Here is a 20,358-nt window from a genome sequence, read left to right as displayed (position 1 = left end):
CAAACCAGACCAAATCAAACCAGACCAGACCAGATTAGACCAGACCAGACCAGACAAGACCAGACCAAACGAAACCAAACCATATCAAACTAAACCAAACCAAACCACCTTGAGAAAAAGAGCTGTCTACACAGCTAATAGATCAAAACTGATGAAGGACATGAGTCCATAAATTTCAGACATTCAAAAAGTATCACCAGAACAAGTGAGAAGAAAGCCCTGACACATTGTACAACTAACTGTTGGATACCAACACAAAGGGAAAGGCTTACATTTCTCAGAGGAAAAAAAGTAAACTAAACTCAGAAGAGACATAGTGAAGATGGAAGTTGTCCTCTCAATAATGAAGAGTATTGTTGCAGGAAATATTAAGAAGGCGGCACTGTGCTGTGCTATACCCAGCTACTGTCTACTCAGTGGTCTTGCTGACTCTTGGCTAGCCCCAGGCTTCTCTGGTTCACCTGTCTCAAAGCCGCTTGTACCTTGTCAGCCATCCACGCCCTGTGGTCAGCAGTCACAAATGCCCTTAACCCAGTAAATCAAAACTCTAGAAACTATTATAAGTTGCTTATTATATATATTAATAATTATATATCAGTCAGATTTATATATCAATAATTATATAATTATATATAATATATATATAATATATATAACATATATAACATATATATAATATATATATATTATATATAATATATTATATAATTAACTATATAATCAGTCAGATTTATATATCAATAAATCCTTAATTCACAGGATGCCCACATAATCATTTCAGAGCCAATAAATAAGAATATAAATTGATAAGACAAATTAAGTTATTTGTTAATTTGTTATTTGACAAATTTGTTATTTGTCTTAATTAATAGGTTAAGTAATTGTCCTGTAATTATCCATTCCTTATATCATATTCATAGCTACTTGTGCCTACTTAAAGCCCCTCAGAATCTGGATGTCCTGCTCTTCCTCCATCTTCTTTCCTTCCCCCCTCTTTCTCCTCTTCTTTCTCCCCCAAACTTTTCAGCTCCACCTTCCCTTCCACTGCCCAATCACCGACTCTAGCCTTTATTTTACAAGTTAAGGCGGGGAGAAGGTTCACAAGGAATCACCTGTGTACGTGATTCACTCCTTGTCCACAGACCCTCGAAGGACAGCGGAATTAGCATCAAAATACAATTAATACCAGGGCTATCCACAACAGAGTAAAGTGGCAGACTTGGTTATGGAAACATTATAAAATAATTCTCATAGAGAAGTATAACATATACATTAAGCAAAGATGATAATTTACTTTTGCTAAGTAAAATAGCAAATTTAGCTGACAGAATAAACATTAATGCAGAAGAGTTGCTAGAGTTAAAAATGGTCTGTTCAAATACCGTAGCTCTGTGGGCTTGCACTTCACATGCACACACACACACACACACACACACACACACGAGAAAAAGAATCAAGTTGTTCACAATCGAGAACATCATCTTTTTCTTGTGTCTGCAAGTGCCTTATCAAGCATAAGGAAATATCAGACATGTCTACAATCTCAGAGGGAGATTTTAAAAAATAAAACACAATATAATCAATCAATTAATATTATTTTACTTAATAATTAATTAATATACCCTGGCAATGAGCAAATATTTTTCTATAAAATTACAGTTTACCAATGAGCATAGTCCTGTGGCATTAAAGAACTTGAGTAAATGATTTAAAGACATTCCTTTAGAGAAAGTTCCACTGCCCTAGGGGAGGCACCATAAACTCTGCCAAGCTTCTAAGGACAGGTGGTTCCGACCTAGACTCTTCAAAGCACAGATACAGAGGAAATAGCCCATAACTCATTTTATGGTTGTTTCAAGAGTCTAATCTGAAAGGTGATGGTATTGGGATATGGGGCCTTTGAGGATGTAATTAGGTCAGGAGGGTGGAGTCTTTAGGAGTGGGATCACTGTCCTTATAAAGGATGTTTAAGGTAGCTCCTTTGAAACATATGAAACACTTGAAAACAGACAAAGGTACCTGCATGAGCCAGAACACTGATGGCACTTTGGCTTTGAATTTCCTAGCCTCCAGAATTAACTATGAGACATAATTTATGATGTTTATAAGCCACACCTAATTCCCCAGATTAACAGGTTAGTGTAATATATGTCTTATTTTAATATATCGAATTGTTCAGGTTATTACAATTTTATATCTTACTTTCCTCCTTAATATCTAAGAAAATCTTTTCCTATGTGAACAAACATACTTTGTCCTTTTGTAGCTAGCCTGCATGTCAGTGTTTTCTGGTGACTCTCGGTGATGATATCAAGAACACCTAAAGACGTAGGTATGCTATCAAGGAATATCAAAAGCACTCTACAATCCATGACAATTCATGTAGCACAGAGTGAGGATGCTTGGGCTAGAGGAGTCAGTAATTTATAGGGTAAATTGTGGAGGAATTGCTATTTGGTGCATACTTACACTAATTACAGCTCTTCATATGGAAATAGACTATTCACCAACAACCATCAAGCTACACAATCTTTATTTGTATTTTGCTACCAAAAAACAGTGCCAGATAAGGGCAATGGAACTGTAATGTCTCATTTTCCCCTTCTACATTATAACATACTACTTTAAAACAACTACCTTATTTTTCACTAATTTAAATAGTCATTTTAAATGAAAAAAAAACTAGGTACAACATTAAAAGGTGTGTACTTTGCTAACTTTTGACCTATGCTTATTTCCTGTTCTGTTCTTAATTGTGTAAAGAAAAGAAAAGATACATTTATTTATATCAGTTGTGTGAGGTGTGCGACAGCTACCCGTAACGGACATGTCTAAATAAGACTTTCAGTGAAATGAAAGGTTTTCATCTGAAGAAAGAGAAACTGCCCAAAGGATCAATTTTATTAAATATCAATAGTTTGAAAATATACTATGATTTGTGAAAGATTAAGACTTCACTAGAAAATGTATTGAATCTGTCATTGTCTTTTGACTTTGGCTTTCTGTTTGAGACACAAATTCATTCCTATAATCAGAATGAGGTGGCGTGTGCATGACAACAAACGTCCCTGGCCCCTCGTGGGATTGCTCCTCTATCTCAGGAGTAAATCCTTTCACAGCTTTCCTGAAGGACGTGGTGCACATCTGACAGCTGTGCCAGACAGGATTCCCCCACCGCATCCCAGAAAGTGAAAGGTGCTATATTTTAATTTTTTCTAAGTTCAATTAACTCTAACATTCCAAGAAATCAAACTTGTGTTTTGAAAATTGAATAGAAGATACATTTCTAGCCTCCAGAAACAAGTGCGGTGATTTAAATTAGAAATGTTTCTTCATAAGGATGCAATGGGAGATTGAACATAAAATTTATAACCAATTTTAAATTGAGTATTCTATACTAGGCAAGGCTCTATGCATGTAAATACCTTTATGCCTCACTCAAATCTGTTTTGGTGACTATGATGGGACCTTGAACGAGGTCAAAATGTGCTTATTAATCTTTTCCAAGCGAGCAAGTTGCTTTGTGGAATACATTAGAGCTTATCCCACTGAAGACATTGGCACAAAGACATGTAGCTTTTTCTTTGTCATCAACTTGTTAAGAACCTTTCCCTGAGCAAGGCTGTCTGCTGTGAGCTAGGAAGACTTTCATTTTTCTAACAGAAAAGACTCTTTTTGGTGGAAGATATCATAGACTGTATTTTAAATAACTGACATCTAATGTCCTCATAAACACCCACCACTGACTGACATGTGTCTTGGTCACAGAGATGAAAGACTATTGTCCTTTGCTGCCCTGAAATGAAGGAAAATGAATTGTGAAACCTACTTGGGTTTTCTTCCAATATTTTATGTTCTTAAGGATCGAAGGTTTTTGTATACTTACGTGTAGCAGGATGGTTTCCTGCTGCGGCAACCTTATTTGCTATAAGCACGGTGACTGGGGAGGAGCCAATGTGGGAGGAGCTAGTAGAGGAAGAGGAGAAGGAAGAGGAGGAGTTAGGAGGAGGGAGGAGAGATTTAGCAGCTATGAAGAACAACGGATGCATCAAGAACAATCCTGGGTAACAAATTTTATCTAAGGTTAGGAATTGGGTAACAATTCTAATTGTGTGGGCCTCTTGTTAATTGAGCATTTCCAAACATATAAATATTGAGTAATATTTAAACAATAAGAGTCTTCATTCTACAGAGTACCGAGGGCAGGCATGGAGGGTATTCCAGGGTTCAGCCGAGCTTTGTGGAGACAGCATGGGAAATTGGCAGAGTCAGGGCAGGTACTTCGGGCCAGTCTCAGCGGTGGTCAAAGCCGAGCAGTGTTGAAAGCATGCTACGGCTCTTGGCCTCAGGCCTTGTCTAGTTGTGAACATGGCAGCTCCGTAAGAACAAGCCAGATTGGGTGCTGCCGTTTTAAATATCATCAACACTTATATGCATATTTTTGTGAGTGTACATCATATGCAAGTGGGTACCCATCGAGATCAGAAGAGGGCATTGGATCCCCTGGATCTGGAGTGATAGGTGTTGTGAGCTCTACCCACTCCCCATCATGAATGCTGGCTTTCTGGAACAGGATGGAGTACTTTCAAGCACTGAGCATTTCTCTCTCCCTCTTCCAACAGTCTATGAGTCTCACCTCTCCTTGAGTGAAAGTTTGTAATTATTATTATTATTATTATTATTATTATTATTATTATTGTTGTTGTTCTCTTATGTCAATAATAATATTTTTCAGCCCATTGCTCTTACTTCCGTAAAACACAAAAGCCTTTGTGAAAAGTTTGCAGTTCTGTACATACTCCTTCCAAAACCAGAAGCACCATGTAAAGCTGCCCAGAAAATATTTTTATGTGTGATGCCACCTGCCGGCAAAAGAAATTATGAGATGTGTCCAGATGATAATAGTGTATATAAAAAGACTTTTTCTAGAGAGAGTGCCAGAGCAATAGAACTTGTTTAAATAGGTCACGGTTTCAATTCAAAGGTAGAAATACTTAGGCTTGTTCCCGCAGAGGCTTAGGAGAATATTTTAGACTCATGGTTCAGCACAGGAAGTGCCTGTTGATAACAGCGCTTTGAAAACCTGACTAGCAGTAGTATACGCATAAGGAAGAGTGTTTGCTGCTGTGCACAGAGCATTATGGAGGAATCTGGCCAAATGAACGTGAATGAGTCTGGCTTCTTCTTCCTGAATCTTATCATGGTCACTGATGAGAAGAAGTAGTGGACTAAGACAAGCAGGAGGCAGAGAGTGGGGAGGCAGGTATCTGCCTACAGCCAAGTCCATGATCCCTGTGAGGTCAGACAGAAGTCCAGGGTTGTGACTAGTCCTCTTGTTCCTTCCACGGTACATTCCGGCTTCGATGCTACTGTACATAATGAAAGGAGCCTTTAATAAGGGGTGATTAACCTGGGTCTCTTTAGGGGTATTCTGGGCTCTTTTAATTTTTTGTAGCCATTTGTTACCATAATGTTTGGCAAAGAAGCACAAACCTTGAGAAATTTTGTAGAAAACACTGTTTGCAGGAAGCCGTCTGGTTTACTCTTGTCTGCCTGAATCACCTTTAAGCTATCCATCTAGCTAGTGCATACCTCTTTAATCGCTGTGGTCTCCAGGCATTTCTCTATTTTTCCTCACTGTACACATTCATTTTAGTCATATTAATACCATTTTGAAGTGGGAGAGAAATGCGTTTGCAATAAATTGGATGTAGACGTAGACTAAGATTTTCATGGCAGTAGGTATTTGGATGTTTTAAAAATACTTGATCAAATGCATTTAACCACACTTACTTAACCATAATTCTCCTCAGTCCTAACCAGTCTCTTATAGTATAGCTCACCAAGCAATCTCAGTACATACCAAGGGAAGGTAAAATTGGTAAGCTGGGGCCCTATAGATCTAATGAACACCAATAACTTTTTGTCCCTTTGATAAAAGATACAAGGTCAGAGGCGGTTGAGAGAACATGAGAATCACGTCCATGTTGTGTCCTCTATTTCTTTGCAACTTGTTGAGTTTGCTTCCAAAGCAAGAAATGGGAACTGGTGGGAAGAAGCTGATGTGAGCAGCAGTCCAGAGAGAGGATGACAGAACTGAACTCTGTCTGCTACAGGTCATGGTGACTTCACCATCAGCTCAACTGGGCACCGAAGGAAAGATGCAAATTCACCAATTAAGTCCCTTCCTTCCTTCCTTCCTTCCTTCCTTCCTTCCTTCCTTCCTTCCTCCCTCCCTCCCTCCCTCCCTCCCTCCCTCCCTTCTTTCCTTCCTTCCTTCCTTCTTTCCTTCCTTCCTTTCTTCCCTCCTTCCTTTCCTTCTTTCTTCCTCTATCCCCTCCTCCTTCCCTCCCTTCCTCCCCTTCTTTCCTTCCCTCCCTTCCTCCCCTTCTTTCCTTCCTTTCTTCCTCTCTCCCTTCTTCATGACCTCTCTTCCTCCCTTCTCTGTTTACCCTTCCTTTTTTCCCCTTTCTCTGCCTTGTTAATCCATCTCGACCTCCATATCTATGAGTTCTGCCTCCACAGATTCAGTCAACTTCACACTGAAAGTATTTAGGGGGAAAATGTGTTTAAACACATCTCCACAGACTTTTTTTCTTTAATATTATTCTTTACACAATGTGACCGTGACATAGCATTTACATTGTATTAGTTTTTAGAAGTAATCTGGAGACAAATTGAAGTGCGTGGAGGAGTGGTGTGTGGGTTATGTGAAAGTCTTATTCCATTTTATATAAGGGACTTGAGTGTGAATTTTAAATTACTCCCCATAAATACCACAAGAGACTTGTATTTCTTTTCCCAGTTCAATGGATTTCAGAGTCCTGGAGAGATGCTTATGAGCTGGTTTTTCACACACCTGGGCTAGTACTTTTGCACTTCCATTTTCTTTCATTTAATTGGCTCAGGAAGAAAGTGCTTCGACTTAAGTGATGCCGTCTTCCCCAGATGTCACTTGTGCCCTCATGTTGAGTGTACTTCCACTGTCACCAAAGAATCATCTTCACTAGCAATTGTCAAATAATAAGTTCTCCTGTGAACTCATTATTGTTACAAAAGTAGTGTTTGTGTCAAAGCTATCTCCTACCATTGTCTTCTATCCTAACTCATTGGCTGGAGGTATACACTTGTTTTGTTTTTTTTTTTTTTTTTTCTTTCCCATTAGGGAACATTTAGTTTAAGGCAAGCGTTTACAAATGTTTGCTTTTAGAATTGCCCAGTGTTTAAGGAGTCCTTTCTGGTTGGTGTTGCTAGTCTGTTTCTAGCTGAGTAATCTTTTTCTGTCCCTTACTAACTTGTATCAGTAGATCTGTTCACAAAGGGAGAAACACTGGCCATCTACAGTAAACATCTCTGAGAACAGTTGCTGGCGCCATGGCAGGTGACACTGATTTCACGTTTGCTGACCTTTTGTCTCTATTAGTTGCCATAGCGATGAGCTGAGCTCTGCTTAATAGAGCTTTACCAAAATGGAGACAATCAATAGCTTTTAAAGGCTAATGTTTATGTTGGTGGCTCCTAATAGGAGATAGCAAAATTAAATGTAGTTATATGAAAGCCTCTGATGACAGAGCTGAAGGTAAAAGATGGTATCATGTGGAAACGGGTATTTAAAAAAAAACCACCTTAATTCAGAAGATGAATGCACTCGGCTTTTTTGAACACCTATGATCCTCCGTGAGGATACAGAAAAATAGAATGACAATTGTAGAATAGGCAGTTATGTTCTTTTGCAATAGCAAGCTTCAAAAGCCACAAGGACTTGGTTAAGGGTTTCTGAAGCCTAGTTGTCAGAGAACACTTTTTAGCACCCCTTGAAGAATACTCCAGGCCAAGCTCTCTCTCTCCATCCTCCTGCTCAGCAGCTAATGATCCCAGAGGAGTCCTGAGATACACGGATATGTAGCGGGCAGTTTCCAGGTACTGTGGATGCACAAGAGTCTGGACTGAGCCTCAGAGCCCTTTACCCACTCACAGCTGATGGACAGCTGCTGGGTCTGTGGTGACACACTTAGGAGAACACCAGGGAGGAAGTTGATGTCTTTTCTGGCAAACCTAATTGTTTTCAAATGTTTCACATATATTTTTGCCATATCTGGAAAGAAATGCAAGTATCAGTAATGCACTTATTATCCAGTTTTGACAGCACAAGGGTAGCGTGATTCGTGAAGCTCATTGTCAGTCACTTATTTGAATACAGGTGCTGTGCCCTAAGTGAGCTGTAGCTATAGCCTGGCTGGAGTGAGTCTTGTAGGTGGAGGGTGTGGTTATCCTAAGGTTCAGGATGCGAAGGAGGTAACCTACAACCAAGCAGGACTTTCCTTTCTCCAGAAGTTTGGGGTGTTTGAGAACTCAAATCTCCTAAATTCTGTTGTAACAGTTCGACAAACACATCTCAAGGCATTTTAAAAACAGAAACCATGGGATGGAGAGATGGCTCCATCAGTCCCTAAGAGTGTGTAATGCTTTTGCAAAGGACCTGCATCCAGTTCACAACTGTCTGTACCTCCAGCTCCAGGAGTTCCTACATCCTTTTCTGGCCTCCACAGGCACCTGCTTGCATATGATACAAATACAGACAAACAGGGATAAACAGACATACATATAGAAAAACATAAATAAAAGTTAAAAACAAAACCAAAATAGCAGAAATCAGAACCGCTGGAGATAAGACATGACTATAAGATTAAACTGGTGCAGAGGCAACTTCAGTGAGCCAAAAGGAGGCAAGCAGCACACCAACTTCAAGGAGAAAATTAACTTAAAAACAGAAAGTGTCTGTCATCATGAACTTTTCATGTATCACTGTTTCTGTAAATTTAAAAAAAAAATCTGAAATGCAAGATTAATGTTCCATTAAATAGATGGCTCTGAATATAATTATATCTTTTTTCCTTATGTGTATGTGTGCATGGTGTATATATGTAGATATATGTTTGTTCAAGTGTGTGTGTGTATGTATGTGTATGTGTGTGTATGTGTGTGTGTGTGTATGTATTTATGAAGACAGAGGTTGGTATCATGTGTCCTCTCTCATTGACCTCCATTTTACACATCGAGTCAGTGTGTCTGGCTGAACTCGGACCTTGGTTATTTGGCTTGTCTAGTTAGGCAGCCTGCTTAGAGGATCCCGTCTCTGTCTCTCGATGCCGGGATTACAGACAGGCCTCCATGCCCTCTTGGCTTCTACTTGGGTTCTGGAGATCTGAACTCTGGTCCTTACACATGTGCAGTGAATGCTTGACCCACTGAGCCAGTGGTTTTCAACATTCCTAATGCTGAGACCATTAGTACAGTTGTGCTGAACCCCAACTATAAAATAAAATTATTTTGTTTGCTACTTTGTAACTGTCATTTTGCCGCGGTGACGAATCGTAATGTAAATATCTCTGCTCTAAGATGGTCTTGAATGACTCCTAGAAAAGGGTCATTTGACCCCGAAATGAGTTGCGACACACAGGTTGAGAACCATTGCACTAAGCCATCTTCCTTTCTCCTAATTATGTCTTACTATTATTTGGTTTCAATGATCACACCGACATTTCTAAAGGAGAGATCTCTTACATAAGTCGATTTTTCAGTGACCCAACGGTTAAGAGCTCTTTACTGGTGACCTGCTGTGAGTCAGGCACTGTTCACTGAAACACTGAAACTCTGGGGATTCAGCTAGCAATACCACAGGCAAGTTTCCTCTCCTTACGAAGCTCATGGTCCTCAAAGAAAGTCAGATAATACATGAACCAGCAAATGACTACCATGTGGTGATCTTAGCCAGGAATTGAAGCATATCCAGTTTCCAGGAAGTGAGTGGAGACTGGGAAGAAATTCTTTTAAAATATCTACAAATTTTATTTATTTATTTATTTATTTATTTATTTATTTATTTATTTTGGTTTTTCGAAACAGGGTTTTTCGAGACAGGGTTTCTCTGTGTAGTCCTGGCTGTCCTGGAACTCACTCTGTAGACCAGGCTGGCCTTGAACTCAGAAATCCACCTGTCTCTGCCTCCTAAGTGCTGGGATTAAAGGCATGCGCCACCACCGCCCAGCCTATTTATTTTTTTTAATTTGAGAGAATTATGTAGTCAAGGCTGGCCTTGAGTTTTCAATCCTACTCTCTCTGGGACTGTAGGTGTGTTACTCTGTGTCCAGCTTCCTGAAAGTACTTTTTGGTGGGGTTGTTAGCTGAGACCATCACTTTCTACCAGGCTTATTGACCTGGGTTTCTGCCCTTTCTCCATTTTCATTCTTCCTGCTCCAGTGTCTGTTGACACAGTGGCGACTCAGAATAAAACTCCAAATTTATCCCCAATCCTCACATCGCTTCCATGTGAAAAGAAACTCATATTCCTTCCCTTAGCCTGCAACACACCACGCAACATTTCCCTTCAATTTTCTGATCCCATTCCACCCCCCCCCCATTTCCTGCTCTGTAGGACATGTTTCCAAACTGACCAAATAGTTCCTAATGTGTATAATACCTGTGGGTTGTGACCCCCTTGGGGGTTGAATAATCTTTTCACAGGGGCTGCCTAAGACTGTTGGAAAGCACAGATATTTACATTATGATTCATAACAGTAGCCAAGTTATATTTGTGAAGTAGCAATGGAAATAAATGGGTCCCTTACACTGGCTTCCCCTACCCCATGCTGGCACCAAGCATCTCTGCCTGCCATTCCTTCTTTCTTTGTGTCATTGTCTCCAAGGACACTTCCCCAGAGGGCCTTTCTAGATTCACTCAACCTAAAGTGACATTTTGCTCTCATGATGTCATTCTTCCTGCTGGTTCATCCTCAGAGCACTCGTCCCATCTTCTGTTCGTGTTACCACGCAGCCGTCTGCTTAGCGGTCTGTGTTTAGGAGAGTACGCATGCTCAGAGAGTAAGGACGGCCTCTTCACCAATTGATTTCCAGCACCCAGACTAATGGCGCCATATTTCTAGAGCCCAAGGATTATTTGTGAAATGAATGAATGGATGGACAGGATTTCTGTAAGGATGGGACTGTTGAATAACAAGGAGAAAACGATAAAAATAAAAGTATCAAATATTCTGGAGGACGTTTCAAATTTTCCTAGCCATTGCTTCCGTGATCTTACCTCTGTATCCCACGGCCGTTGTTACAGCAGTAGCCAGCTCATCTGGTGTTCTTACCTTTGCTTGCATTGTAGTCTTTGCCAATGAATTTAAATCCATACTTTGGCAGCTGCATTGTCTACCATAGTCACCAATACCATATTAATGACAATACTTGGATTTTCGAAACATTTTTAATGTTAGTACTTTTAAACCATTTTTTTCAACTTTCATATAAAGTAATAAATGGGTTTTATTGTGAAATTTTCATATGCATATATCATTACGCCTTGTGGCACATGCCTTTAATCCCACTGCTGGTGAGGTGGAAACGGGAAGATTAAGAGTTCAAGGCCATCTTTGTCTACATAGTTTCTTGTTAACCTGGGCTACATGAGACCCAGTCTCAAAAATAAAATAAAATAATCCTTGGTTTAGAATTACTACAAAACTCTCCAATAATCACTGTAAACAAATTCTAACAATATATAGACAGAAAAAATATCTTTTTAAAAAGGAACATGTCAAAAATATTTTTCATGAGTTGATTAATGGTTTCTTTCATCTTTGTTTTTAAACTGCAGCATCTCCAAATGCCCCCAGACTTGGCCCCACAGAGCTGACGGTTGTCATCACTGTGCCGGTGTGTCTCCTGTCCATAGCAGCCATGCTAACGATATGGGCCTGCCAGGACCGCCAATGCACATACAGGAAGACCAAGAGACACAACGTGGAAGAACCGCTGGCAGAGTACAGCCTTGTAAATGCTGGAAAGACACTCAAAGATCTGATATATGATGCCACTGCCTCGGGCTCAGGCTCTGGTACGTGTATATTTTCAGTAAGCAAACTCTTGTTTAAAAATAAGTGAATAATGGTTTTGATAAAGTGTCCAGTGTAAACTCATCAACTAAGGTGCTCAGTGAGGGATAGAATAAACAAAGTCATGGATAGACATCACTTGAGGGGCAGGGATCTGACATTAGGCTAGAACCAAGAAATAATTTCAGGCAGGAACCTAAATATTAAGCTAGAACCAAGAAGTAATTTCAGATAGGAATCTAAATTTTAGGCTAGAACAAGGAAGTAGGCTTCACACATGAAAATGACCTTGGACAGGGAAGTAGGCTCAGATACTTTGGTCATCCTGATAAGCCCTTAGAAACAGTGATCATGGGAGTGTTCACGGAATTGGGTTTAATACCTTGGTTTTTGAACTATTTGTGTTTATTGTCTTGCTTGTTTTTTGACTATTTGTATCTATTGTATTGCTAGACCCTTAACCTAGAACTGACCTTAATATATGCATGTAATTAAAATGGTATAAAAACATAAAGGAAGAGGGGGATGGGATAGGGACTAATAGGGAGGGGAAATGGGGAAAGGGGATGACATTGTATTGTAAATAAATAAAATATCCAATAAAGAAAGATGGAAAAAAAAAGAAAGAAATCACTTGAAGGATTACAGTAGTAGGTTTCTGTATGCTCTTTCAAAAGGTCTTTAGGATTAGTTGTCACTCCACAAATTTCCCATCACCCTGCTCCTTCCCAAGTTTAACCTTATTTTATTTTCTTCTTTATCTCCTTACTACATTCCATTTTACCTTCTTCTTTTCTTTTGTGTGTAAGAGAGAGGGAGAAAGAGGCACACACCACACACATACACACATCACAGGCATAGAGAGATAGAGATGGGGGAGAAGAGGGGAAGGACCTTGGAGTTGAGTGTGGGAGGGAGCCTTTGTTAATCTGACAAAACACCAGGAAGTATAGGAACAGGGCAGGTTCCTCTCTTCTCGTCTAAATTTCTAGAAATCCTTAGTCCTTGGCTTTGCAGAAATGTGACCAAGAGTACATTCAGAAGAGACACTTCATAACCCTTACTTTAGAAGGATCATTAGTGTCTTTATTCCAGCCAAGAACAGTGGTAGTTGTCTGTAATATAAGTACTTGGGGAGGCTGAGTTAGAGACCAGCCTGGGCTCCATGGCAAATCCTTGCCTTGAAAAAAAATGAAAGGAAACGAAACGAAACCAAATAAACCAGACCAGACCAGACCAGACCAGACCAGACCAGACCAGACCAGACCAGACCAGACCAGACCAAACCAAACCAAACCACACACACAGCTTCAAGGGCCTCTCTCACTGGTAGGTGTGAGCAGCAGCCAGGCAGACACACTTATAGAGGCAAGAGGGAAACCACATCACTTTCATTCAGGCTCCCATACTTAACAGGAAGTGCTCTGGAGCTTCAGAAAGGAACAACATTTTGCTGACCTAAAGAGTAATAATGGTCCAGGTCATAAGTATATCGTCAAGTGAGATGTTTTAAAGAGAAAGCCAAGTCCTTCAATTACAAAACATATGAAGCTGGAATCCAAATTATGTCATCACATAGCAGGCTTACCTTTTTATCTTCAAAGCAATATTCCTCAATATTCAAACTCTGCTTCTTTAGACATTACACACTGAGACCTACTCTACCCCAAGGTTTTTGAGCACTGGCAACATTCAGGCACGAAGAAGTCTGATTTTTGCTTAATTATTACTAGAAAAATATTTTTATCCTTTTTTTAAAGACTCAGTTTCTCTGTATAGCCCTGGCTTCCTGGAACTAATTCAGTGGATAAGTGGATAAGGATGGTCTTGAACCTTACCTGCTTCTGCTTCTGAGTGCTAGGTTTAAAGGAGTGTGCCACCACCACGGGGCAAACACATTTCTTTATAACATTCAAAGGATTGAGCAATATTCTACTTAATTACCACAAAATCCTCTTAGATCACTTGATGATGTTAGGTGGTGCCCTGGTTAGTTATTATTGTCAACTCAACACAACCTAGGGACATCTGAAAGGAGAAGCCTCAGTTGAAAAGTTCCCTGAGTTAGGTTGGCATCACCAGACTGTGCTTATGGATAACTTCCCTCAAAGACAAATTTGAATAAGCTTTAGGCATATTGTATAGCCACAGTTGTTTGGCAGTGACCCCTAGCTAAAAGCATATGCCTTTTATCATCATAGAACAGGTTTGCTGTCAGCAACGCTTCTGCCACAATAGCTTTCCTGTGGGGAGGAGACTGGACCAACCTGCTTCTTCTCTGCCTTTCTCAATTGGTTGGTGACCTTGGATCTGAGGCAGCTTTGTCAGATATTGAAAAACCCTGATTATGAAGCTTATCCATGACCAGGTCAGGGACAAATTTCAAAGAGACTAAGAGCCTACAAAGTGAAAATAAACGATGTTTTATTGGACTCTGTTCGAGAGTGAGCTTTGTCTCAGGCAGCTTTTAAGGAAGTGGGAAGCCTGCTTCTTTGTTTTACTCTATAGCATTCTGACAGACGGTGACACAAGCCAGACATCAGCTTTCTATAATCCCTGGTGAAAAGATTAAAATGAACTCGTAGCAAGAGACAAAGTTTCTGTTCAAATGCAGCCTGGAGGTGTATAGCACAAAACCGACTGAGATTCATTTTGTGATTTGCTTTGGAAGCTGGTGAAGAAGCTCTCATTCTCCTGCCTCACCCTGCTCACCCCACTGACCCCTTACACATTCTCCTTTGTCCACCAATTGGGTGTTGCATCAACTTCAGTGTGAAAAATTTACTGGTTCCTTTCTTTCTTTGTCAGTGATGATGCAGAGAGGGGGTGACTCCGAGATTGGGCTTAATTGTTAGTATCACATTGTGCCAAACACACTGAGCGAAGCCTACAAAGATAACGTATCGTTGGATGTCTCTCTTCCCACGGTGAGGCGCACAGGTCTGTCTCATCTAGGGGACAAAGCATTCTGGGCCAGGCTCTGGCAGCAGCAGGCTCTCTTTAGGTCTGATTACTGTCAGGCTCCAATTTTCTCATCGATAGATGATGAGGCTGAACCAGATGGTCCCCAAAGAACTTTTGGACTGTGGGGCTTGGTGACTAATTGTTGAGGCTCATACCAGTGAATTTATAGTCTGTGCCTCTTCACCATCGTGGGTGGTTCTACTGGAGATGCGAACATCTGTGTAAACACTGTCTCATTCTTGGAGCAGGGGACAATGGCCTGAGGAGCCACACAAGCATTGCTTTCTCCAGCCACCTGAGGACAATGACAATTGCCTAGCTGATTTTTTACAATACACTTATGCTGTAGCCTTTTTAACTATTTGCAATAGCAGTACAATTATAGGCATGATGAAACCTCGGGGACTTTATATTGAAAATAGTCTGATTCCATCGTGTGCTTTAGTTTCTTTTCTATCCATAGTTTGAAAAGCGACAAACTCACAGAGATAAAATTTACCACCCTGTTTTCAATCGACAGTGTAGCAAAGTAGCTTCTGGTGTCATTGGAATTCCTTTACTAGCAGCACGGCCAGTGTTAATCTTATATGGTCCATTCTGAGCTTGCTGTAGTATTAAGAGGGTAGCCATGATTGATCATGCAATCTTCCGGGTACAGTGTTAGCTGCTCAATCTCCATCTTAACTCCTTATATTGTCTCATTTCCTGGAGAATAGTGCTGAAGCTCACAGAAGTTAAGTAAGCAGCTTGTAGTGACTAGATGACGTATCTGTGCTTGCACATCTGCACCATATTTCACATTTCAAAGGTTTCCTTTCTCTTTAATATAAACAACAATGTTTTCTGTAATTTGGCATAGATTCTTTACATTTTGTGTTAATTCTATGGGACAGTACTTTAGAAGTAGAGTTATTGTTTTAAAAATACAACCAGTCTGGACATGGTGTAATGTACCATTAGTTCTAGCACTTGCAAGGCAGAAGCAGGCAGGTCTATGCGAGTTTGAAGCCAGTTTGCTCTGCATTGTGACTTCCAGGTCAGCCAGGGATACACAGTAAGACCCTGTCTTATCTCAAAACAAGCACAACAAAAATTGATGAGCATTGTACATACACAAAGAACATGTTTTATTTGTAATTATTCCTCAGAAACATTCTTAGGGTAGCATTTTTGTCTTACTCTGACATTGAAGTTGATTTCTTACATGCACATTTTAAGGTTTTTTTTTTTTGTTTTGTTTTGTTTTTTTGTTTATTTTTTAAAATATCATGAAGAATGTTTTTCCCTTTGCAGTAGTACCAGGAGCCATGTATTTCAAGTGTTAGCCATGCATGGTTTCCTTTGAGTCAGACTGGCTTTGTGAAAAATTTAGCAGGATTTGCCACAGTTCTTAGAAATGAGATATTTGTAGCATCAGGCTATGTTTAAAAAGTTTTGTTTGTGAATAAGAGAAGAGAAATTAATAATTTAGGACATTTTATAGATCATGCCTTGGTGTTACAGTTTTTTTGTAATGATGCCCGTTTCTTCAAATTTAATAAACTTGTGTCAGCGTTTGCTTTTCACGTAACAGTGGCCATCATTGTGACTTTTGTTTGAATGATCAGTCTGCCCTTCCTTTGACTAGGTCTGCCTCTTTTGGTTCAAAGAACAATCGCAAGGACCATTGTACTTCAGGAAATCGTAGGAAAAGGTCGGTTTGGGGAAGTGTGGCACGGAAGATGGTGTGGAGAAGATGTAGCTGTGAAAATATTCTCCTCCAGAGATGAGAGATCTTGGTTCCGTGAGGCAGAAATTTATCAGACCGTGATGCTGAGACACGAGAACATCCTCGGTTTCATCGCGGCTGACAACAAAGGTGAGGTCCTGCTCACCAGGGCTGGTGAGCAGCAATGTTGGGTCACTTGCCAGGGGTCGTCACCACCAGTGTCTCAGGAAAACACATACAGCTCTATCTTCTTTATTAAGAAACTCCTCTTTTCTTTCCCACATGCAAATGCACATAACTAATCAGTAAAGTGCAGCGGCAAATGATTGGTGTGGAGTCATAATGCCGCACCGAGGCTGATATTTGAAATATTAGAAATCTTGTATTGGGCAGGAACCAGCCTTCCGCCCTGGAACCAGTCTTAGGAGAATCTACTAGTCTAGTTGTCCTGTCTTTAGTCACCTTGGGTCCTGGAAAGATCTAGAGCATTTTGGAATGGCATTTGGGTGCGATGGCCAGTGGGACTCTACTGGAGTTCGAAGGGCTGTTGTTTATCAGCTGGGCTTATCCTCTATGTGACAGGCTTTCCTTGCAGGTGTCCAGATCTCAGCACAGGTCCCCCTAGACAGTGTGAGAATGAGTTAAGAGATTGTTAGTAGGGTGTGCTCTCATTGCTAGTTTGACCATGCCTCAGAATTTAAAGTTTAATACTGATAGATAACAATTGATAGTTGTTTTAGTGTCCCAGAGCAAAACAGATCATCGCCTATCTGGTATTTAAAGCCAGTACTCTCAAAATATTGTACATACGCTGGGGTGGTGAGGGAGGGAGGTAGTTGGTGAATCACATCTGTGGCTTTCCGCTTCCTACAAAGCTTTGCCTCATCTTACTGTACAAAAAGGGGAAATGCAGTCAGAAGTGAGGAAACTCAACCCGGCGAGGTTTCAAACTGGAACTTTAATGTTAACAATTCTCATCGAAACGCAAAAGTGTTTAAATTGTGTGCGAATCTTACACATTTACTATTTCCTGGAAAATTCAAACAACTTCACTTTTGTCTAATAGAAACAAGATAATATTTTATACTCATTAGTAATATTAATAGTAATATTAATAATATCAATAATATAGCAGAAGTATATTATAAATCATGTTATGTTTTATATTATATAATATGTGATTACATATATAATATATAATTACATATTGTATTATATATAAAAATATATGATATATTATAATATTACTGTTAATATTAAGAATGGAAATATTAGTAATTTTAATATTTATCATTAATTAAATGGAAAAAGAGATCTTTAGCAGTTTTGCACATTTTGATCATAATTATGCTTCCTAGTTGGGATTTGTTGGGAGAACAAAGGAGAGCTGAGCTGAGACAGAAGGTTCTTAATGAGCTCTATTACTACGACTACTATTATTATTATTGTCATTATTATTATTGTCATTATTTTATTTCATGTGTTTGGGTAGGTTGTCTGCACCTAGTGCCCAGTGAGGCCAGAAGAGGACACTGAATCCCCTGGAACTGGAGTTACAATTTATTGTGAGCCACTATGTGGGTACTGGGAATTGAACCTGAGTCCTTTGGAAGAGCAGCCCGTGCTCTTAACTGCCTAGCCATCTCTCCAGTATACTTTAACACTATATTCCAGCATTTTGAAAACCAGACATCTTGTTCCACAGCTAAGGACTCACATTCCCAAACCCTGCTAATGTTGAGCTGAGTTATTTCCCGGTCAAGTGGCCCAGCGGTGACACCAGTGCAGCAGTAACCAGGTCCACAGCTCATCTTGGTGAACTAGTTTAATGCCAGTGCCCTAAGAGGCCGTTCTTGTTTTCCTCTTTGGAACTAGATTCTCTTGCGCATATTCTTACTTGTCAGTCTTTCTGTACCGATCTCATATGGTCTCAAATGGTCTCTTTCATCTTTGCAAATTATTTATTTCATGTAACAGTCACAATTTCAAATTATAGCCCAGTGTAGGACAAAACCCTTGTGTGTGTGAGAGAGAGAGCATGCCTAGGAACAGGTGTCAGCAGGGAGTTGGAGTGTGGGTTTAATTGTGGTAGGTTGTTAGTGAGCGTTAGAGTATATTGGCTTTTGTAAGTCAAAGATTTCTCACTGCCTGGTTGTGGAAGTGAGATCTTTGGATAACTTCCAGCTCCTGATCCTGTAGCACCTGGCAGGGCAGCATCTAGGCAAAGCTCTCACTGGAGAGTCCATTTGAGTCTCAGGACTTCTCAGGGTTGCCCATACCGTCACACACACTGTTTAGAAAGCTCCATTTAACTGTTGGAACCCTCGACTAACTTCTAGTCTGCTAAACAGTCTTTTTTAAAATGGCGAGTTAGCTTTTGTTATTTTAAATGAGTGTGTTATCTGAGAATATCTAGCAATATCTTGGCTCTTTATAAAACTGTTTGGAGTACATAACTTCCTATTTTAAGAGGCAAATTTCATGGATATTGTTAGAATGTCAGCAGTCTTATGGTAGTAATTATAGAGTGTAAATTTGTTGGATTTATTGCTTTCATCTTTCTTAAGAGCTTTGTAGTAATGGGCAAGGCCGTACGGAGGCTAAAGGTCCCTCTCAGAAATTTCTCCTGCAGTGCCACTCTCAGAAGGTTGCCATGTACTACACCAGTAACTATTGATGAAAGCAAATAGGGGAAGAATCACTCACTTGTCGGAACCGCCTTTCACAACTTCCTGTTTCGATGGAAGCTTCCACCATACCCACATCTGAAGTAGTTAAAAGTGCTCTTTTTCTTTCTCAACTTTTACAACAACAAATACTGTTCTCTCGATAGATAATGGAACTTGGACTCAACTTTGGCTTGTGTCAGAGTATCACGAACAGGGCTCCTTATATGACTATCTGAATAGAAACATAGTGACCGTGCCTGGAATGGTCAAGCTGGCACTTTCAATAGCGAGTGGCCTCGCTCACCTGCACATGGAGATCGTGGGTACTCAAGGTGTGTATGGCCTTGCAGAAAGCTGGTCTTTGTATTGACTTTATTTTAGTTCATTGCCGTCACCAAATACAGAGGAACAGTGGAAGTCCTTCATGAACATGAGGTTCTTGTCAGGATGCAAGCAACTTTTTTATAGTCTCATACATGATATTCCTGACGTGTTTTCATCCTCGGTGGCTCCATCCTTGCCATTAGACTGCAGACCTGGAGGTCTTGTTTTGATGGCTAAGACAATAATATCGTCATATATTGCAGCTGATATAAATGCTTGCTTTTGATGATTAAAATGTAACTGGTAAAGATAATGTGACCATGAGTGGAAGCTGGGTGTGGAAAGGTGGGACAGAAGGATTGCCCATGAGTTTGAGGTCATCCGGGGTTACATGGTGAGTTCCATACTAAGCTGGAACTGTCTCAAAAATATAGAAAAGGGTGAATATATGAATATCATACATGAAGGCCAAATGATGTGCAGTGCCTTGTCGATTCACTGAGGCTACAGGAAACTGTATTATTAGTTTAAACAGGTCACTAGGTTCATGACCCCTTCATATTCTTATGAATTATTGAAATCCCCAAAGTTTTAGTAAATGTAGGTTATATTTATTAATAATTTCCACATCAAAAACTTTTTATTGAGAAATTTAAAATTGTTTACTTCAAGGGACTGTAATTAGCCAATTAAGTATTAATGTGTGCAACAGCTTTCAAATGTTTTCTAACATTTTAATGCAATGTGGCAAAAATAGCATTTTTGTTTTACATTTTGGAAAATGCATTAAGTATCT

The 20,358-nt window shown here is 39.9% G+C and overlaps 1 protein-coding gene across 1 annotated transcript in view; it reads left to right on the top strand.

Annotated features, from left to right (window-relative positions):
- Acvr1c (activin A receptor type 1C) overlaps positions 1-20,358 on the top strand; it is a 72,269-nt gene that overhangs the window by 39,232 nt on the left and 12,679 nt on the right. The window contains exons 3-5 of the mRNA XM_034495390.2: positions 11,660-11,899; positions 16,489-16,719; positions 19,403-19,570. Coding sequence (XP_034351281.1) covers positions 11,660-11,899; positions 16,489-16,719; positions 19,403-19,570 — 639 coding nt within the window. The remainder of the gene's footprint in view (positions 1-11,659; positions 11,900-16,488; positions 16,720-19,402; positions 19,571-20,358) is intronic.

Source organism: Arvicanthis niloticus, chromosome 2 (genome assembly GCF_011762505.2).
Source record: "Arvicanthis niloticus isolate mArvNil1 chromosome 2, mArvNil1.pat.X, whole genome shotgun sequence".
Classification (NCBI taxonomy): domain Eukaryota; kingdom Metazoa; phylum Chordata; class Mammalia; order Rodentia; family Muridae; genus Arvicanthis; species Arvicanthis niloticus.
Note: the sequence above shows the minus strand (reverse complement) of the source record. Positions and strands in the feature narration are given on the sequence as shown.